The sequence below is a fragment of the Sphaeramia orbicularis genome, chromosome 8, assembly GCF_902148855.1.
Source record: "Sphaeramia orbicularis chromosome 8, fSphaOr1.1, whole genome shotgun sequence".
In the NCBI taxonomy this organism is placed as follows: Eukaryota; Metazoa; Chordata; class Actinopteri; order Kurtiformes; family Apogonidae; genus Sphaeramia; species Sphaeramia orbicularis.
This window is the reverse complement of record NC_043964.1, coordinates 41,576,542-41,598,765: the sequence shown is the minus strand read 5'-3', so window position 1 is coordinate 41,598,765 and position 22,224 is coordinate 41,576,542. Positions and strand designations below refer to the sequence as shown.

At 41.2% G+C, this 22,224-nt stretch overlaps 1 protein-coding gene across 6 annotated transcripts in view; it reads left to right on the top strand.

The window, feature by feature from the left end:
* The window catches only part of ep300b (EP300 lysine acetyltransferase b), a 34,779-nt gene that overhangs the window by 3,255 nt on the left and 9,300 nt on the right, over positions 1-22,224 (top strand). Inside the window, exons 2-22 of one of the 6 annotated variants that reach the window (XM_030141809.1) lie at positions 709-1,319; positions 2,826-3,005; positions 4,183-4,489; positions 4,979-5,092; positions 5,322-5,564; positions 6,008-6,113; positions 6,220-6,348; positions 6,474-6,591; positions 7,208-7,391; positions 7,562-7,639; positions 7,987-8,072; positions 8,263-8,415; positions 9,552-10,151; positions 11,632-11,871; positions 11,993-12,188; positions 12,455-12,573; positions 17,661-17,900; positions 19,007-19,095; positions 20,166-20,276; positions 21,591-21,647; positions 21,885-21,962. In XM_030141809.1, coding sequence (XP_029997669.1) covers positions 709-1,319; positions 2,826-3,005; positions 4,183-4,489; positions 4,979-5,092; positions 5,322-5,564; positions 6,008-6,113; positions 6,220-6,348; positions 6,474-6,591; positions 7,208-7,391; positions 7,562-7,639; positions 7,987-8,072; positions 8,263-8,415; positions 9,552-10,151; positions 11,632-11,871; positions 11,993-12,188; positions 12,455-12,573; positions 17,661-17,900; positions 19,007-19,095; positions 20,166-20,276; positions 21,591-21,647; positions 21,885-21,962 — 4,039 coding nt within the window. Of the gene's footprint in view, positions 1-708; positions 1,320-2,825; positions 3,006-4,182; positions 4,490-4,978; positions 5,093-5,321; positions 5,565-6,007; positions 6,114-6,219; positions 6,349-6,473; positions 6,592-7,207; positions 7,392-7,561; positions 7,640-7,986; positions 8,073-8,262; positions 8,416-9,548; positions 10,155-11,631; positions 11,872-11,992; positions 12,189-12,454; positions 12,574-17,660; positions 17,901-19,006; positions 19,096-20,165; positions 20,277-21,590; positions 21,648-21,884; positions 21,963-22,224 lie in introns of all 6 variants that reach the window. The other 5 variants (XM_030141808.1, XM_030141813.1, XM_030141811.1 and 2 more) reach the window with 5 other exon arrangements.

Genomic DNA, 22,224 nt, shown 5'->3' with positions numbered 1-22,224 from the left:
AACTCTTCTGTTGTATCCTCTTGTACCTAGACTTAGGATTGCAGTGATTTTCAGTTATTTTTTGTAGTATTAAAAAACATTTCATTAAAAAGTCAGTGTTTATTATAGGAACCATCTCACCATTGTCAGCTTTATATAAAAGTGCATTATACATGCAGTATGTTTTTGGGGGACCTTTAGCATATACCAACTTATTTTGTGACATAAATTGTATAAATAACTGCTGTATTATGGTGGGCTGAGGGTCTACTTGAGGTTTTTTTGTTTTTTTTTTTTTACTTTTAACTTGACTTTTTGTAGTGGTTATACATCTAATACCTTTTACCTGCTTCATACTCTTGGACTGCACTACTCTAGATCCAATGCAAACATCTGCTACACCTAGGTACTGTAGTGTTTACCCCTCTGCGGCTTCTCACCCTGACCCTACTGCGTTCACTCTCCATGTTTGGCATCCCATCAAACCGCGAACTGATGCCCAGGAGAGAAGTCCAGGCTATGAGAGGCCGCTGTTGCTTTACTCGCTGTCAAGATCTAGGTTTCAGATTTGCAGTTGAAACTAAGTTTTTTTTGATCATGTTAAACTAATGTCTAAGCTCTTTAAAGTAGTCTTAAGAATTGTGGCGGTATATGCTGCTTATTCAGCTTTGTGGACCAAATTAGTATTTTTTCTTTGCTTATAGTTTGATTCTTTTTCTTCATGTCTAGATTTTGGTTCTCTCTTTGACCTGGAGCATGACCTCCCAGATGAGCTCATCAGTTCCTCCGATCTCGGGCTGACAAACGGAGGGGATGCCAGCCAGCTTCACACCAGTCTTGGAGGGCTTGGAGGAGGGATTGGCATCGGAGGAGGCCAGGATGCAGCTTCAAAACACAAACAGCTGTCTGAACTTCTGCGTGCTGGAGCACCAGCACAGCAGGGTGGCCCCTCTCCCAACAACACAGGACCAGGGGCCGCCATGGGGATGTTGGGGGGTGTCAATGTCTCCTCCAGTGGACCTCAAGGAATGCCCCCTCAGGGCCAGCAGCAACAGCCTGGATTAATGCAGCAGGTCGGGATGGTTGGAGGGGTGGCAGCACTCAATCGGGCAGCCGCCATGATGGGTGCCCAGAAGGGTAATGCTGGACAGCAGCAGCAAGGACTAATGGGGGCGCAGGTTATGAATGGCTCACCAAGAATGGGTTACCCTGGCAGTGCAGCCATGGGTAACAATAGTAACCTGTTGGCGGAAACCCTACAACAGCAACCAGGAGGTCAACAAATGGGCCCTGGGGGCCAGGCAGGGATGAGACCACAGCAACCTGGGGCACTGAACAAGGTAAGCATACTCAGTAGCAGGGCCAAAAAATGTGCACCTTTATAGAAACTGTTCTATAGCTGACGATTAATTGTGATGGCCTATATGTTTTTATGCCACCATGTTAATTATCATCAGCTAACACCCTATATCAAAAAAAAAAACATTTTTTTCAAGGAATTTTTTTTTTTTTTTTAAAGAGCTGCATCCTGAATCTCAGTCATCAAAACTATTGAACTCCAGTCACTGAAATGGTATTTTCAGGTTTAAACCAGTGACTGTAATTGGATTTGGTTGATTGATCAGCACCAACACAACATTTTTTACAAATTATTAATATCAACAGAAGCTGACAATAATAGCTAATATCAGGCTTCTAAAGAGGAAATTTCTAATTTGGAGGGAAAAGAATACCTCAACAGATAAACATCACTCCCATGTAGTTAGTTAATTTGTTTCTTAGTTTGATGCGTATTGATTCAGATTTATTGACCATTTATTGCTTTGACTTGGATTATTCCCTTGTAAAAGTGAGAGGTATTTAATTTCAGATATGCATGGTGTTTTTTCAGCGCTATCAGCCTATTGTTTTTTTCCTTTCTCCAGACTATTGTCACTATGTCATCTGATCAAAATTTATGCACTAAAGTCTCCTGCACATCATTTTAGAAATGGAGAGAATCAGTAGTACATCTATAGTGGTTGCTAATGTGACGTGAGTTCCAAAACAGGTGCAGGTATGAGTGTGGTTATGTTTTGGACTACCATCACTGTTCACTCTGTGGTTGTTATGGTTAACCTCTGCACAACCCACATGATGGTTATGATTTTAGTTCTAACAGTGTGAAGGCAGTGCTGCAAACAAGTGTGTAGTCTGGTAGTTTGGTGTAAACCTCTATGGTTGTGCATCTGCCGGAAGTCCTGAACTTTAACTAATCATACACATGTACACATTTTTATACTGATATCCATGCAGAGCATAAAGGAAATAATGCAACAAGCAGAGAACATTTTTTCATTCAGTGCTCAGATGGCGTAAACAGTTTCGTGAGTCTCTTGGTCACATGCCAGTGGTTAAAGTACTTCACATTGTTGGTAGCATCCTTATTAGATCTTCAGCCATATGTTTAAAATGTGCTGATGCTGAAATAAATAACAGTTTGACGGGGACGTCGAAGTAACTAAAAATTACAGCGGGCTTGTGATGACTTTATTTGCAAGGCCTAAAAGGAGGCATTTACATCTTGACTCAGTGTTTTTAAGGAGAAGACAGTACCTTTGTAATGTACAGTCACAAGTAGAAGTCATTACAAGCTGTGATGACAAACAGTATTTGGAAAGATTCGCCACTGTTTTACTATTACCACTCTCTTCTTGGACTGTTCTGAACATTCAGAAAACTGTATTTGGCTGCAGTGATTTCCATCATGCTGATAGTGACAACTGATTATTTGTTAACTTTTGGTTTGTTCCCGTCCCTCCTCCTCCTTTTTGTTCTGTTGCTCTCCTCATCACCTTTCTCTCCAGATGAATATGATGGCCAATGCGGGCCCCTATGGTGGTCCGTACGGCCAGTCTGCTGGCCAGGGGCTGCCTGGAGCAGGGCTGGGCCCACAGCTCCAGAATAAGGCAGGTCTGCAAAACAGTATGGCCAACCAGTTTAACATGGACAAGAAGACAGTACCGGGCCAAAGCATGCCTGGGATGGTAGGTCTTGCTTGATACTTGTCAGTTTACTTTACAGGGGGACAAGATTTTAAGCCTTTACAGAAGCCTCTATTAAACTGAGGATGTTTGATAACTTTATTTACACAAAAATATGATTTAGATTCCACATTAACTTGGGTCTCCTCTTTTCTGAATGGTTTTAAATCAAGCTAAATATACACTGCACTTAATTCTTTTCTTCCTCGTTTGAAATATTCCATTTTACTCTTAGTGTGGTAGATTTTGCTCAAGCGATATTAGAACAAAGGTGTCTGTACACCTGCATGAGTGTTGTTGCATCATCTTTGTTGTAGAACTCAGAAAAAATACAATAAAACTTGCTACCAGTCATTGCTGCTGCAAGTGGTGTAATAGATTAGACCTCAGCACACACATCCTTGTACACACACTAATCATCAAATCAATCAGTCAAATTTTATTTATATAGCACCAAATCATAACAAAAGCTATCTCATGACATCATAGATAATTCAAGGGTAATATTTATCAGTTCTGTCAGTTCCCACTGAAAGGGTCATGCTATGTGATGATCGCACTAGTTTCCATGTATGGGTGCAGTGAAATTAGTTTCTTTACCAACAGAAGCCTCTGCAGATATAAACCAGGTGCAGTCATAACACCTAAGGTGCATTCGCAATCACACTTCATACTTCGACAGCTCTTTTCAGGTTCTCAAATGTTTCAACCTTATTTTCCCTGGTAGTGGTCTCATGGGATGTGCAGTTTAGGCTGAGTCCTCGCAAGGAAATCACTGACTTGCTTGCCTTTCATGGGATTTCAGTGATGAATGAGCTCAAACCATAATTACCATTACCTAACCTATCTCAGAGAAATGAGTCCTGTTTGAAGTGAGGCTTAACATCATCCAAATTTACCTGAACTGCTTGTCAGATTGGAGTGAGCTGCTGTAGGCTATTAACTCCTGTTTAATTCAGTAAGCTGTGTGCCAATACATGGAGGACCACTTATGACCTAGATGGCACAAAACTCTCTAAAGATGTTGCACTGAACTGACTTGTTAGCTGCTGAGCTGTTAGCAAGTGTTTATTGTAAGGAGGTTCACGATCTGTGATGGATGCGTTCCTGTAAATTAAACTTGTACAGTGACATGGTGTAGCTAAACCACCATCTCTAACTTGTCTTCTCTCTATCCAAGGCCTCCCAGCAGCAGCCTGCAGCAGTGGGCGGTGTACCAGTCGGAGCAGCAGCAGCAGCAGCAGTTGGAGGGGCCCAGGTTGGGCTTGGTGCTGTAGGGACAGGTCCTGGCACAGCGCCCCCTACAGCAGACCCTGAGAAGCGGAAGCTGATTCAACAGCAGCTGGTGCTTTTGCTCCATGCACACAAGTGCCAGCGGAGGGAGCAAGCCAACGGGGAAGTGCGGCAGTGTAACCTGCCCCACTGCCGCACCATGAAGAACGTGCTCAACCACATGACTCATTGCCAGGCTGGCAAGTCCTGCCAGGGTGAGTCTGTTTGAATTATGGTGATTGCTACTTTAGTGGTGTGTGGGTTATATCATAAACACAAGGCAGTGTTTAACATTGTCATGTATTTGCAGCAATTCCATTTTTTTCTTGTTCTTGTATGTTGTTTATGTCCCTTCTTGGTTCATCTCCCAGTTTTTCATTGTATCACAGTGAGTTATTCTCACTGCAGCTGGCTCTCCTTCTATAATTTTCCTTACGAATGTAATGTAATATAATGTCCATTCGAATGTAGTTTTATGGTCCTGACTGACTCATACAATAACTCTCTTAAGCTGTGGCTTCTCTCTCTTCCTTTAGACTCTTATATTTTTCTTTTTTCTGTATCATTGTTTTCTTGTGTCCGTGCTATTTCCTTCTCCTTCACAATATTGCTTTTCACTTGCTCGTGTGTACATCCTTCACTTTTTTTGTATTTTCACTTTTGCCTTTTCTCATTGTTTTTCCCTCTTGTCTCTTTTCCACCAGTGGCTCACTGTGCCTCATCCAGACAGATCATCTCTCATTGGAAGAACTGCACACGACACGACTGTCCTGTATGTCTGCCACTGAAGAATGCTGGAGACAAGAGGAACCAGCAGTGTGAGTGTTTGCCATTTACACATGTGGATGTTGTAGTGTGTGTGTGTGTTTGTTTGTATGTAAACAGCGTACATGATGAAAAATGGGTTCTTCCCCTCAATTATTAGACAGTATCTACTAAAAAGGTTAAAAATGAAGCAGCTTTAAATCCAGTGATGCTCACCTTTTGTTGCCTGTCCTCTAACCCCTCTTCCCCTCTATGGTTTTCCCTTGGTTCTTTTCTACATAGCTCTTGTCAGCAGTGCAGGGGTGGGTTTGGTGAACTCCTTAGGGCCAGGGGTCCCAGGTGGACAGGCCAACTCTCCAAACCTGAATCCCCCCAGCCAGATCGACCCCAGCTCCATAGAGAGGGCCTACGCTGCCCTTGGGCTCACTTACCAGGGCAACCAGATGCCACAACAGCCACCTCAGGCCAATATGCCAAACCAGGGGCTGCAGGGGCAGCCTGGGATGAGGACTCTGAGCAACATGGGTGAGTTGATGATGAAACTGTGCAAAAATGTAAAAAAAAAAAAAAAAAAATGAGCTGGTGAGCAATGCATTGCCAGAAATGCCCACTTCTTAAACTTAAGTGCAACAGTTCTGCATTAAAAATGTATAGACTTCAGTTATATTTAGTTTACTTGTGTTTCTATGTCTCCAACAATGTTCAAAGTCAGAAAAATATGTAGTTTTTTTCAGTGTGATAGCCTGTTGATTTGGTTGCTTGTAAATGGCACCATTGCGTATGATATCATAACACAGTAATCCAGTGGAAAGTTTATCAAAAATGTCACTGAACTACATCCTGAGCCACGTCAGACAGATTTCATCTGCTGTGCCTCATCACATTTACATCTTTTTGTATTATATTTTTATTACTCAAAGTTGTTGAAATTACATACTGTGTGTTTAAGATGACCCTTTTTTTCCCAGGGGGAAACTCTATGGGAGTGAATGGTGGAGTGGGGGTGCAGCCTCCCAACCAGCAGTCTAACCTACTGCCAGACTCCATGTTGCACAACAGCATGAATGCACAGAGGTAGGACTGCGGCTCACAGCTCTGCACTTTTCTATGAGAATGTGGTCAAAATTAGTTGTGTGTTGAAAATGTCTTACCCCTGGCTTGCTCTCCTTTGTTTCCCCAGTTTAATGAATGATGGTGTGGGGACCCTGGGCTCTATGCCTACAGCTACTAATCCTTCCGCTCCAGGTATGAGGAAGTCTTGGCATGAAGATATCACACAGGACCTCCGGAACCACCTTGTTCACAAGCTGTGAGTTTGCTGTGTCCTGCAAGCGCTCCCTAAAAAATCTCACTAAATCACACTGAATTTCAGCTGGGTGTCTCTGCACTCCATGGATGACCTTGTTGTTTTTATGTATCTGTGTGCATGAGCAGTGTGCAGGCCATCTTCCCGACTCCAGACCCTGCTGCACTGAAGGATAGACGGATGGAAAATCTGGTATCTTACGCTCGAAAAGTAGAGGGTGACATGTACGAGTCCGCCAATAGTCGGGTAAGAAACCGACACATATACAGCAGTAGAGGTTGTTGTGTAGCTACAAGAGGTGGCTACCAAATGTTCATAGTTTTATCAAACAGACCAAATTGCTTAGATTGATATCTACTTTCACCAAGATCTAATCTAATGCAACGTTACACAACTATATTGTTTGTTGCCCATTAATTACCATGTTGCATTTAAAAGATCTCTAACATTGTTTTTTGTGCCATGGTGTAAACAGAGCTGCTGTGAAAACAGTGATTACTCCACCATTGTTTTGATTCCATTCATCAAGACTTGATATCCTCAACATTAATACTAAAAACTACCCATGATTCAGTGATAGACAGGACTCTTTTTGACTCTGTGATGCAGTGGACCTGTATATAAGTAATATATAGTATTGTAGTATATAGTAATATATGCTTATTTTCCATGTCGTAAAGCTGCTTGGTATAGGAAAAACTAAAAAAAAAACAACCAAAACAGACAAGTTCAACCACAATGCGGTACCTGGGTTTAAATTTGGTATGAAATTGTTTTGTGTATATAAAATGTCAAGGACGTGTAAATGAAACACATTTTTTTTCTGTACTTTTGGAATGACATCCATCTTTCCTCCTGTCAGGCGGAGTACTACCACCTCCTGGCAGAGAAGATCTATAAAATCCAAAAGGAGCTGGAGGAAAAGAGGAGGACACGGCTCCAGAAGCAGGGCATGATGCCTGGCCAGCCTGGCATGGCCTCCTCAGGGATACCACAAGGGCCTCCCAGCATGGGACAGCCACCCATGGCCCCTGGACAACCCCCAAGTAAGTAACATACTTTTATTCCCCTCCCCTATGTATGCTAGGAACCAGTTAAATTAATATGTTGCTCAAATGATATTTAAATGATAGTAAAAAAAACCTGCCAAAAAAATGCTTAATATTCCTGGAAAGATATTAAGTCCACAATCTGTGGTAACTCATTGTTTCATCAGATGGTCCTCATGCAGATCCGTCCATGGTCCGACCAACAGGACCCAGTCAGATGGTCAACAGGATGCAGAACCCAGCAGGTAATTTGTTTAACTGTATAAACAACATTAGCACAAAAGCAGGCATACAGAAGTGTATTGTGTGTAAATAGAGGATCATGGTAGATAAATGTTTTAAAATGTAAGTTCAGTCTGAATAATCTGGCTTCTGTATTGCTTGCTGAAACTATTCTGCTACCCTGTTCATTGAATAGTAGGCTAAAGAGCATCTGTGAGTGAACTAGTGCTATCATTACTTAAACCATAAAGTCTTAATTTCAACACACTGTATTTTGAAGATAAAAAGATTAACATACTTGGGAAGCAAATATTTTTTACTCTTTGTTTGACATCTCCTCATCTCTCATTTTCTTCTTTCACCTCTTCAGGTATGAACCAGTTTGGTCAAATGGGGATGCAGTCTATGGGTCAAAGGTCAACACCTCCTCTTCCTCATAATGCTCCAATGAGCCAGGTTGGCTTCCCTTACTTACTGTCTCTCTTATAAATTATTGTTAGACATAAGGCCTTGAAAAATTCACAGACAAATGACTAGTTAATACTCAGGGATCTGAAAAGTTCAGTTTTTCATATTTGTACACCTCTTGGCTGAAATGGAAACACAGTACTTAGCTTCATATCTCTATCTGTATACTTGTTTTCAGATGGGTATGACAGGAACAAGAATGGGTCAGCCCAATGCCACGCAGTTACAGAACCAGTATCTCCCTCCAGGCCAGTTCCCAGGGTCCAGTCCTGCCCTTGGTTCTGGTACCGTTGGAGTTAACCAGACAGGGGCACAAAATGCTGTACCACCGGTAAGGATTAAGTTATACGCTAGTAGTATCTTGTAATGAGAAGCCTGACTGTCTTTAGGCTTTGGTAAAGAAAGTCCCAGCCACTTTGAGAGATGCTTCATTAGCTTTGTATTGATGCTTTAAAGTTATATGTGTCAAAGTTGTCTACTTGGCCTTTTATTTTTTTCTAACAGTGCTGATACCAGCTCAACTTGAGTCAGTTTTGATACCTGTTACTTTGGGTTCCACTGCAGATAGTAAACTCCTACTACTCTTACTTACTTACAACCACATCAACTTGAATGAAACACAAAATTCTGTCCTCACTGACCCACCTACACCTCCTAATTTGACCAGGGCATGGTTTGGCAAGTTCCCAAGTTAAAAATTAATGTTATTCTTCCAAATAATTCAAATTGATAAATGGATTTAATAGCTTACCTGTGACTATTGTTAAACAGCTTTACTTGAAGGGTGTGGATGTGCTTATTTTAAATAAACCGCAGTCAAACACTCAGGAAAAACTCGTATTTCTATAATCAACTGTTTTCGCCATCACTCTTTCTCTGCTTAGGGACAGCAGAACTTAAACCCCAGTATGTGGACAGTCTCTGGTTTTATACATCAAATTATGAGTATGTAACTCCACCACCATGCATGGCTGTATGAACAGCAGATGTTGAAACACATCTGTCTGTAATGACTCGTACCAGATCACATGTACACAGTGATCTGTCACAGTATCTGACTGATGTAGTTTGTTTGGAGTGAAAAACATTGATTCTGACTTAACGGCTGAATGCTTCTTTTCATATTTTCCATTGGATTGATGGCTCCAAAATTAATGTAAAAAGTATTAAGACTACTGTTAAAAATGGCTGAATTATTCAGTCTCTCCTTGCTAAACAATGACGTAGTGATAGTGATGCTTCTCAATCAGTAGTCTTCAGTGTTTTGACATCAAGTGACACTGAAACAAGGGCCAGGTATTAGGTATTGTCTTCAACTTCTGCCTGATGAAAAACTAGAAAAGCTGAGTATACATCCTTGATGTTGTGTTTGTTTCTCGGTGTTTTGCAACCTTTCCAGAAAGTATTTTCTGTTATAGTTAAATAGAAGAGGCATGTCAAACTGTTCCTTTTTCCTGTTTATAGCAGAACCAAATGTCAACGCCGCCTTCCCTCCCGGCCAGCAGCCCTGCAGCACAGTCCACCCCCTCTGCTCCAGGCTCTGGAGCTCCTGGAGGCTCCCTTGGGTCTGGCGGAGTCTCTAATGCTGGGCCTCTTCCCAGCCTTCCTCCATCGTCCACCTCCTCCCAGTCCAACTCGTACCCTCACTGTCCACCCATCCGAACCAACTCCCCCTCACCAGCACGCAGCTTAACACCTCAACCCCATCAAACGCCCCCAACATTACCTCGTTCCCAGACCCCTCAACCCAAGACACCCAGCACGCCCCAGCTCCCTGCTCCACAGCCTCCTCAGCAACATCAGCAACAACAACAGCAACAACAACAACAACAGCAGCAACAACAACAACAACAACAGCAGCAGCAGCAACAACAACAACAACAACAACAACAACAACAGCAGCAGCAACAACAGCAGCAAACAGGGCAGGGGGTGAAGTCTGAGAAAGCCAGTCAGCTTCCACAGCAGCCGCTTGGGAACATGGCCTCCTCAGGTCCCCAATCCGGCCAGGCTTCTTCAGTGCCTACCCAGAATGCTCATGTGCCATTGCAGCCACCTAAGACCCCAGTGAGTAGATCCTCCTGCTTTCACAACAAAGACTAGCTCTTTTCGTCCTGCTCTCATTCACAAATAGTAGAAAGTACTGAAATGTATAAAGATAAAATCTGAAATTTTGCCTTTCCAATATCTTAAGATTGATTAGATGTTTTATAAAGTCGCATTACATTCAGTTTTGCTTTTAAATGTGTTTTTGGAAGAAATACATATTGATTACACTTTAACAAAACCACAAAAAACAACTATGCAAACTGTGCAACCTGGTCAGAATTTAATAGAAGACACCTAGCTAATGTGTTGCTATGCAGTTGTCATTTAAAAAATTGCCACATATAGCACTGAAATAGTTTAATACGAGTAAGTGTAGCAGACTAATTGCTCTATCTCTAATAACTTGGGATTACTAACTTCAGATGCTGTTTATTTATTAATTAATTAGTTTGTACTTGATTACCAGTAAAGTATCTACACTCACTGGTCACTTCATTAGGTACATCTGTTCAGCATGCAGCTGCAAATGTCTAACTAGCCAATCACACGGCAGAAACTCAAAGCATTTAGGCATGTAGCCATAGTCAATATGATGTAATAAAATTCAAGCCGAGCATCAGAATGGAGAAGAAAGGTGATCTAAGTGGTCTTGAACATCATATGATCATTTGCAATGGGCTGGTCTGAGTATTTTAGAAACTGCAGATCTACTAGGATGCTGATTCACAACTATGGCTAAGTTTATAGAGAATGGTCCAAAAAAGAGAAAACATCCTGCAAGTGGTAGCGCTCAGGGAGCCAATGCCTTGTTAATGCCGAGGTCTGAGGCCAAATAGTAACTCAAATCACAACTGGTTACAACTGAAGTATGCAGAAGACATCACTGAACACATTCTGGAGCAGACTGGCCACAGCAGCATATACACTCAGTGGCCACTTTATTAGGTACACCCAGTACTTGCAAGTTGTACGGAATAAATTAGACTTTGAGTGTATAACTTTGACTTGAATGTGATTATGGAATGAGATGGGCTTGTGAGTCAGTTTTTCCTGCTCCAAACTATATCAACCTTTAAATTTTCCCTTTCTGTTAACTTCCTGTACAACGATTTCAACGAGAACTGCACCTTTAGTGCTTGATTGAAGCCTGTTGAAAATAATGAATCAGAAGCCTGCTGCACCTGGTGCAAGAAAATTATCACTTTAGAAATTGTAGCTATAAACGGGCAGTCAGAAAAAACTTCCACAAAGTCCAAGCGTGATTTGCGGTCGTGTCCCGGTTAAAATGGTGAAAGATTGTGTTCATTATGATGATGAAAATTCTTGAATTTGGCTTGATGAAACTTGTATAAATCCTGCAAAAAATCAGTAGGTCCTTCAAAAAAACCCAAAACAAAACCCAACAGATTTAAGCAAGAAGAATTGATCATTTATATGTATTGTTTTTCTTAATTTGTTTGTTTCATAACTTCAGCCTATCATTTTGTCTTTGCTTCAGGCATCTCCCAAGCCTTCTGTGACAGCAGACAGTCAGGTGTCCTCTCCAGCCTCGGTCAGCAGCAATACTGAATCCAAATCCCAGCTCGCCCCAGCAGACGACCCAGCCCCGGGCCAAGAAGATGTCAAAATGGAAGTGACAAAGCAGGAAGAGGACGACGAAGGGGCTGAAACCCAAGAAGAGGGCAAGGGGAAGACGGGCAAGGGTCAGCCTGACGTGAAGACAGAAGACAAACCAGATGTAAGAATGTCTGAACTGGCCCGCTGATGGTTTGAACTATGAGGCTGTCTTTTTTTTTTTGTTCACTTTCATCAGATTGGTCAGAAAATCACTATAAACTTACACTCTATCTCCCTCTCAGATAAAGAAAGAGAAGACACCAGGAGATGGATGTAAAGGCGAGCCCATGGATACTTCTTCCTCCTCTGTGTCGTCATCAGCAACAGCAGATGAAGACAAGAAGCCAGAGGTGAAGAAGGAGCCTAAGGAGGAAGAGGACGGGTCAGGGTCAACAGCCACCAACAGCTCCCCCGCCAGCACTCAGAGCAAAAAGAAAAGTAAACTGCACACTCACCTTTATTACCTTCTGTCTCTTTTCCCCCTCAATATTCTTGTTACCTGTTTCCTCCTCACCGTGTTGTTTTTCTATCACAATATTGTACCTTTAGTGAAGTCTCAAATTACTCTCTTTCCTTCAGTTGTCTTATAACTTAATTTTTCTTCAAACACCATCTTACTCCTTCTTTTACAATTTGTCTTCCTTTCTCCTCGTCTTCTCCCTCAATTGCTCATTTATGTCTTTTTTTGTACTTGTTCTTTTTAGTCTTTAAGCCGGAGGAGCTGCGTCAGGCTCTGATGCCCACTCTGGAGGCTCTGTACCGGCAGGACCCTGAGTCCTTGCCCTTCCGTCAGCCGGTGGACCCCCAGTTACTGGGAATACCCGTACGTATTCGAACTAGTAACAAAACTAACCTGGTAAGGGACTGCACTGGCTGCCATTTTGCTTCAACTTCTGTGAAAACGTAGATTTTACTTTTGTTTGTTTTCCTTTTTCCATCTTTAATATTTTTTGTTCTCTTTTGTCATAGTTGTCATATTTAATTAGTTTTTATGTATGCTTACAGTTACTTTAATCGTTTAGTTTCCTCCCATTGCATGTCATGAGCTTATCAAAGAAACATAGTGTCAGTTTGTGCTCTCTATTGTCTGCTTGAATGTATTATTTCACATCTGAAAAATCAAAGCAATGACTCTAATGAACATAACTGATATGTTATTATCTCAAACATGACATGATACATGCCTCAGCATTAATTAGCATTAATTTGCCTATCTTCCATCACACACAAAACACAATAAAAAGACAATATTGGAGATGTGTAATCACTCAGTATAACACCACCAACAGTTCATGAGTCAGTTGCTTTCATTTGTCACTTTTCTGTTGTTTAATTTTTGCTGATGAAAATTCATTTTTAGGTTTTGATTTGATCTATAATTTGCATAGTTTCCATCCTAGTTTTTCATTACTAGCTTTCTAGTTCAGTTCCTCACCAGTAGTAGTGTGTTGGTGCTCAGGTGGGCAGTGTGTAGAGGTGGGACAATACATTAATGACTGAAAATATTTAGTGTATATGTTATGTGCACTTCAATATCAAAGTTGCTTTTTTTTTTTTATGTCGGTTAACGCTAACTGCTTATTCACCTCTCCCTCAAGAACCTCAAAAGTAGAGCCGTGCAGTATAGCAAAAAATATGATTCTAATATTTTTTCCATATTGATCAATATCACCATTCACTATGATACACACCTGATCAAAAATATAAGTCCAGTTAAAAAATTGTATGAATTTACAATTTTGCACTGTTGGATCTTAAGTAGGTTCTAAGTGAAGTTTCAAAATGCAAAAAGAAGAAATGGGGGTGAGACAGATAAAAAATTTGAGTAAGCAATATATTGGAAACAACAATTAAACTGAAATAGGCTTTTCATCAGTAGATCAAAAGTTTAAGACCACAGCCTTTAAAAGTCAAAATCTGTGCAAAAATGTGGATTCAATGTCATTTTCTGTCAGGTATTCACACTGTCATGACCTCCTGATTGCAAAGGCAAAAAAGCTTTCTCTCTTTGAATGTGGTTGAATTGTTGAGCTACATAAGCAAGGCCTCTCACAACGTGCTATCGCTGCTGAGGTTGGATGCAGTAAGACAGTCATTTTGAATTTCTTAAAAGATCCTTAGGGTTATGGAACAGAGAACTCAAGTGGTAGACTGGAGGATCCGACTGGCTGTCTATCAAGACATAGGACAATCTTCAACCCAAATTAGGGCAGTTACTGGTGCCGACTGCAACCCAATAACCATCAGATGGCATCGATGAGAGAAGGTCGTTAAGAACAAAAAATGTCTTCAAAGGCCTCGTTTCCTTCAACTCCACAAAATTGCCCATTTGGACTTTGCAAGAGAGCGCCAAACACGGGACATTGAAAGGTGGAAGAACGTTTTATTTTCAGATGACAAAAAAATGAAACCTCGACGTAATGGCTTCCAACGTTACTGGTATGACAAGGAGATCCCACTTGAGATGTTTTCTAGACGGCACAGTGGAGGGGGCGCCATCATGATCTGGGGTGCTTTTTCCTTCAGTGAAAAAATCGAGCTTCAGGTTGTGCAGGGTTGTCAAACGGCTGCTGGCTATGTGGAGGTGTTGCAGGGGGCATCCTTCATGACTGAAGGCCCTCATCTGTGTGGTAATGACTGGGTTTTTCAACAAGACAACTAGGGGTATGCCAAAAAATCAATTCATATAAAAATTGTGATTCTCATTTACTATGATTTAGAATTGATTTAAAATGTCCCAAATCGATTTAAAAAAATAAAACAAATACGCTGGCAGTCTGCCTCCGTTTTGTATGCAGGACGTCCTGACGTCATCACGCAGCTGGTTCTGGAACATACGCATGCGCGGTAAGTACCAAAACAAAGAGGTAACTAATGGAGGAGGTAAGAGAAATTCAACCGGTGCCGTCCTCGTTGAAGGCAAAGATTTGGACTCAATTTGGTTTTTACAGATTGCCCGGGAAGACCGAGCTTGACATGAGCTTCACAGTGTGTAAGGTTTGAAAAACACAGATTAAGAACTTTGTTAACACCACAAATGCACGGGCTAACATTAGCTGGCATCACCTGGAGCTTAAGGACATGGTACTGAGTCAGCCACCAGTGGCAAGCCAATGCACACTGCTGTTCCTCACCAAACTCCCTGCCAACTCCATGCGGGCAAAAAAAAGATAACCAGGTCTATTGCCTGCTTCATCACCAAAGACTTACGGCCTTATAGTGTGGTGAGAATAAGGGGTTCATCCACATGTTGCAGACAGCAAAGCCACAGTTCGCCATACCATCCCGTAAGTTTTTTACTGAGACAGCTGTGCCACAGCTTTACCAAGAAACTAAAAGAAAAGTCACCAGTGCCTTAACCAAAATGACCAGAGTGGCACTAACATATGATGCATGGACATCACGAGCAACCCAGTCTTTTGTGACATTCATTGCTTACTATATAATAGATACGTGGCTGCTTGAAGCCTGTGTTTTGCAAACTATGAATATGAATATTATGAATCAAATCATTTTGAATCGAAAATCGTTGTGAATCGAAAATCAATTTTGTATCGAATCGTAGCCCCAAAAATTTGAATCGAATCAAATCGTGAGATAGTAAAAAATTCCCACCCCGAAGGACAACACTGTAGTTCACAATGCCCACTTGACAAAGGACTGCTTCCAGAGGAATAACGTCACTCTTTTGGACCATCCTGTGTGTTTCCCTGATCTAAATCCAATTGAGAACATTTGGGGATGGATGACAAGGGAAGTTGACAAAAATGGACATCAGTTCCAGATATTCATTCATTCATTATCTGAACCCGCTTTATCCTCACTAGTGTCACGGGTGTTGCTGGAGCCTATCCCAGCTACTTATGTGTGAAGGCGGGGTACATCCTGGACATGTCCCCAGTTCATCACAGGGCTGACATATAGAGACAAACAATCACTCTCACATTCACACCTATGGGCAATTCAGATTAACCGATTAACCGATCAGTGCATGTCTTTGGATGGTGGGAGGAAGCTGGAGTACCCAGAGAGAACCCATGCAGACACAGGGAGAACATGGAAACTGCACAGAAAGGTCCCACCCCCCTCGACTGTTGTTGGAATCGAACCCAGGACCTTCTTGCTGTGAGGCATGAGTGATTCAAAATGACTGTCTTGCCAACTTCAGCAGCAATGGTGCGTTCTGAAAGGCTTTGCTTATGCAGCTCAACAATCGGACCACGTTCAAAGAGAGAAAGCTTTTTTGCCTTTGCCATCAGGAGGTCATGAGAGTGTAAATACCTGACAGAAAATGACATTGAATACACATTTTTGCACAGGTTTTGACTTTTAAAGGCTGCAGTCTTAAACTTTTGATCGGCCGATGAACAGCCTATTTCAGTTTAGTTGTTGTTTTCAATAAATTGCTCACTCAATTTTTTTTTTTTTTGTCTCACTCCCGTGTCTTCTTTTTGCATTTTGAAACTTTACTTAGAACCTTCTTAAGCTCCAACAGTGCAAAATGTGAATTCTTGCAATTTTTCAACTGGTCTTAAAATTTTGATCAGAAGTGTATGTCGTTTGGTAATGGTGGCATTTGGAAGAGTACCCTTATAACTGCTGAAAGCTACAGAAAGAGGGTATCTTACCTTAATGTGGTGAAGCATTGTTGTACTTGCTGTCATGACAGCTGTAGCAGTACATCTACATGACTACTGCTGCTTTTACTAAAGCTTCCTTTTAAACAAGGGGAGAAGACATGGAACATCACATGTATTTTGTGCTGTGATCAGGTGTTTTATCTATTTTTATATCGAGGTTAAAATGTCCAAAGCTTATCATTGATAGTTTTAATTCCCAGTCCTACAGAAAAGTTAAGTAATTCTTCCTTCCATCAAACGATTGTAAAAACCATCTTGAACTACTTCCTTCAAATGTCAGTTATTTAAAGCCAGCGGGATATCTAAACACAATATTCCATTATTTTAAATTGGCTCTGCTGGTTGTTATGGTAATATCCATCACTTGTTTGTCCACGTGAGTAGTTCAACTTAGATGAGGGTCTGTTTCCAAACTCGTGTTGCTATGGCAACACTGAAACAGACCCTGCTCTTTGAAACTCACACCGCCTCTTATATTTTTCCGGTGAATCTCTAAAAAGACATTTTTTTTTCTTTTCCTGACCCTTGTCTCTGCTCCTTTCTTGAACGGCGTCCAGTTTGGGAAGAAGCAGAGGACAGAAACACAAAAACAATTTAGAGACTCAGCGGTCCCCTCTTGCATTTGCTCCACCTCACCACTGTTGGCTTCAACTCTGCCAATCTGCTGCTGGCTTTGTTAATGCCGACCACTAAGTTGCTTAAATTATTTATCTCCTACCTGCCTGTTGCTGCTGCTCTGTTCTCCTTGGTTTTGCACCCTAATCACCTCTGAGGTGTGAAAGCTCTGCAGGCTTTCAGACCTCTGTAGAAAACCATTCCAAATATTAACAAGAAATGATTACTGAACTTGGGATGGATTAATGATGATTTCAGGCTGGGTTTCATTTCAATAGGATTTGTAGAATGTAAATTTACACAGGTATGATTTGTGAGGTTTTTTTTTTATCGTGAGAAACACAGGACCAGACAAACTTCAAGCAGTCTGTTGGTCTTTGTTACACAGTTCACACAGGGACTTTAAATGTAGGGTGCAAAGCAGAGAGCTGAAGGGCAGAAGTTGTCATGTCTTTCTGTTTGCACGCGAACCCTCTTCTCTGCAGCGCTCAACATTGTCCCCCTGCACCCTCTTCTCTCCCTACTCTGGTCCCGTTTGGTCAACTGCGACTCCTTCATCACACCATCATCTGCTGGCTGTGACGCTGACGGCGATTGTCTTCTATCTCTCGTCACCTCCACCCTCAAACCCCGACGGTGCCCTTTTTATCCCCAGGACTACTTTGACATAGTGAAGAATCCCATGGACTTGTCAACCATCAAACGGAAGCTGGACACAGGACAGTACCAAGAGCCATGGCAGTACGTGGAGGATATCTGGCTGATGTTCAATAACGCCTGGCTGTACAACCGCAAGACATCCCGCGTCTATAAGTACTGCTCCAAACTGGCTGAGGTGTTCGAGTCGGAGATTGATCCTGTCATGCAGGGACTAGGATACTGTTGTGGGAGGAAGGTGAGGCATTTGTTTTTCGTATTTTTAGACTTGTAGTCATGGCAGTGTAGAAAAATGTTTGTGTAGAGGTATGCAGTTCCTGTGTTAATTCTGAAAACACAATATGTGTGGTATAAGGATGTCCACAAATAATCGATTAGTCCAAACAGTAAGCATAGTCTCCATCTTTAAGAGTAGGCTAATTTTTATATGGGGTGAGGACTGGAGAGAGAGTCATGTTTTACTTCATGAGATGTGGAAGTAATGTTCATGGCACTATTTCTGACTGCTCCATATGTCAAGTCTGAAAACGTGCTTAAAGTTCTTTTACTTTTGGTTCACCCACTCCTTGGTTGGTCAGGTTATGTAATCATTATAATTTGGTTTGGGTGGAAGGCACAATATCATGAATAATCGACTTATATTGGCTTGAACTTCAGAGAGTAATTAAAATGCCCATCCCTAATCTGTGTATATATTAGATGTTTGGCAGGAAACCCTTTGTTGTGACTTTGTAGGTTAGGTTTAAGTATTCACACTTACTTGAGTAGGTGTAGGAAAAGGTTTGGGTAAAAAAAAAAAAAAAAAATTCTTAAACTGGAACTGAAAACTTAAAATCTCAGTCATAAAATGCAGTTCCATTTGGGGACAAAACCCCAGCCCATGTGTGGACAACTGATAATGGATTGCTTAAGCTGATACAATAACACTAGATTGGAGAAGGAAAAAAGTTAGAAACAGTTGAACTGTAAATAGGGAAGAGATTTTTATTTTTGAGTCATTTTCCCTCAAAAGCAGGAGTTCCAGTTTAGATACCCGATATTACCCATAGGCTGTTATTAGGGACATGTTCTGCCAACACTGATAGTTTGTAAACCATCCTATCGACGCTGATTAACTGCTCTCTGCTTTATATAGCTTCGCCTGACTTTGTAAATCCTCCACAACCTTGAAAACTGACTTGTCCCAGTACCAAAATGTTCTTCTCTATAAAGAAGACATCTACCCTGTCTGTTATTATTGAGATAAATTATTGTGAGTTTTATCTGGAAGCATCAGTTTGAGGTTGTTATTTTGTCGCCATGTTTCCTCTAATAACAAACAACTTATTGTCTGTTCTTTTGCAGTTTGAGTTTTCCCCACAAACTCTATGCTGCTATGGAAAACAATTATGCACCATCCAACGTGACGCTGCTTATTTTAGCTACCAGAACAGGTAAGGGGCATCGACTCATTGGAACACAGATCACACACATGCAGTAGCTACTTAGAAAGTAAATTTTTTTCTGCCATTTTTATTTAAACTGTCAAACACAGCCAGTGAGTTTAGCTTGAATGTGTCTTGCTGTATTTTGCACATTCCTAGTTCCTACAACATAGCATCAATCAGTGCAATCACAGATGAGTTTTAATTTGGCTTCAGATGGTTACCCTGGCACCATCTCCATCTTCATAGTTCACCGTTTTTAATTTTCATTATCTCGTCATTCATAAAGTGGGCCCCTTTCTTCTTATTTGTTACTCCATTTATTACAAATTGACACACGCAACGCGTCAACATGCTTATTTTGATATTTCACTTGCATCAATAAAGAGGAAGGTGACCATCACCACCAGAAGGAAGGTTCCCACTTTATAAATGACCTGAAAGGATGATGGGTCTCTGTTGCTTTAGCATTTATTATTTTTCCTCATCCACCCTTTCATGTTTGGAGACTTTTATCCTCACTCCCCACCTCCTCCACAGCTCCTAGTGGTCTCTCATGTTGCTGTAATGTTGTTGTTGTTTACCACTGGACGTCTGACGCTAATCTTTGCTTTGCCTTGGCTCTCTGTCCTCTGTTGGTTGTTGTTCACATTCTGTCCATCCCTCCCTCCCTCCATGATCCCCTCTCCCTCTCTGTCCCTCCATTGTCTTCGTCTGACCTGTAACGATTTATTTCACGCTTTTTTAATATTCATTTTGACCTCCCCCTTCCCACATCTCCCCTCCCCCCCCCCTCCCCTTCTCCCCTTCTCTCCCTCCTTTTTTTAACGCTTGTGATGTCTGCATTGGCCTGCTTTGGTGTGACCAATCATCCACTCCGAAATTTACGCACAAAATCAAAACACCCGCCCACACAAAAATCCTGCATCACGATTGGCTGCTGCCTCCCGGCGACGACCTACCTTGCCCTCTGCCTCCTCCTGTGTGTCCGCCCCCCGGCCTGTCCTGCCCTGCCCTGATTGGCGGCTGCTTCTTCGCGCCCTCTCTGTGATTGGCTGTGATGATGGCGAACGGTGTAGTTCACCAAAATATGGGCTTCTTGCTGACAGGTACCACTTCTGTGAGAAGTGTTTCAACGAAATCCAGGGCGAGAGTGTTTCCCTGGGGGACGACCCCTCCCAACCTCAGACGTAAGTACCATCACACTCCTTTCGTTTTTACAGTTTCTCAACAAGGCTACAGCCTTTCACCACAAACATTTGCTCAAATGATGCTTGTCCAGATGACATTTAGATATCCTCTATCGTCTAGACACTCAGCTTCAGAAACTCAAAGTGAAATACTATGATCAACAAACACAAATAAATCCAATCCAATAAATGAAATGAAACAGTTCATTTAAACAAATAACTGATAGAAAGAAGCAAATAGTAAAATGTAAAACAAAGAATAAAAAGAATTGGTTTATTCTATAGTGTTCAGTGGCCTGATGGCAGGAGGACTAATGGACTTGGCAGCATGCTCTACTGGGGGGGATTATAGCAACAGCCCTACAGTATTTCAGTGATTTCACTGGACACAATGTGATCAGACTGACGGCTAATTCTCTCTGCCTTCTGTACCACCCATTTCTAAAAAAGGATGCACAAATCTCTCGACTGGATTCCTATCATTTTGGAGCAAACGCTGATGACAGCATTTAGGCTCTTCGTCTCCTCGGCAGAAAACCCACCAAACCAGCGAATAAATGAAAAACTTAAGACTTTCAGTTCAGTGATATCTTAGAATGTGATATAACATTGAGGTTTTAGTTAAATTTGAAAGTTTACAAGTTTGAATTATGCTATAAAGTAACCGATTTGAAAGAATTTAACTTTTTTTTTAATACAAGAATGATAGACGTATATCTCTCCAGTTTGTTGTTGGTTTGTGAAGATGTTTACGTATCATTTAGTCTAATAGTCTATAAAATGATGATGTTATTTTATAGAATAAATACTTGAATCAAGGATAACATAATGAAAAATAACTGTTATTCATAGTGTTTGTACACAAACTTATTTACCTTAAACATAAGATATATTCAAATCCATGATACCCTGTTTTTTTTTTTATCTGTAAATTTTGCCTAAAACTTCAAACAATGTTGTGTGACACTGATCAATGTCTAAATGCACAACACTCGTGCAATATCATTGTTATTTCAGATGTTAACGATCATGAGTTAATTCCCAGGTTCTTATTTCAGTTTTCCTAAAAGGTTCAAACTAAACCACAAATTATGATGCACAGTAAACCAGATTTGTTTGATTTAATCACCAGTGAGTGTTGAATTCAGTAGGCACAGATTAAATGTATGAAGCATTTTTGTGATTTTTAAGTGTGGGTTCTGCTGTACAAAATGGTTTGGCTTGTTGTGTTACTGCCTTAGATATATGAAATGAGTGGGCACATTACACCACATCCTTGTTACAGTAGTTTATGTCACTATTTTTGTTTCACAGGTCCATCAACAAAGACCAGTTCCAACGGAAGAAGAATGACACACTCGACCCTGAGTTGTATGTCCCTCTTCTAAACTATAATCCTCTTTATGATAAGAAATGAGAAATCAATGGTTTTTATGTATTTAGTTCAGATCTTCATATGGCTTAGTTTTTAAATAGTCTCATAAGAAGATGTTTTGATTGTCATATCTGACCCAGAATAAAGGGTTACTTGAATCATGTGTGTCCCGTAGCTTTAATAACTCTCCTTTTTTCATGTCTGTGTTTTGTCTTCTGTCTTTCTCTGCTCAGGCTTGTGGAATGTATTGACTGCGGTCGTAAAATGCACCAGATCTGTGTCCTGCATAATGAAACCATATGGCCATCGGGGTAAGCCAGCTATCAGAAGCACACTCTGTACACTCCTAATGTTACTGTGAGGGGAGGGGAGATGGTCTGCACATTTTCATATATTGAAACTTTTTCTGCTCTGGAAACAGCCCTTTGTCTGTGTCCCAGCAAATATAGTCATAGATCTCATACAACTGCAAGATTGTAAAGCTCAATCTAGCTTTAACATGTAAATGAACACGTCGTGAAAGATGAGGTGCAAAGTCTTGTTGATCCTTAAATTTTGATCTTGCTTCATGTG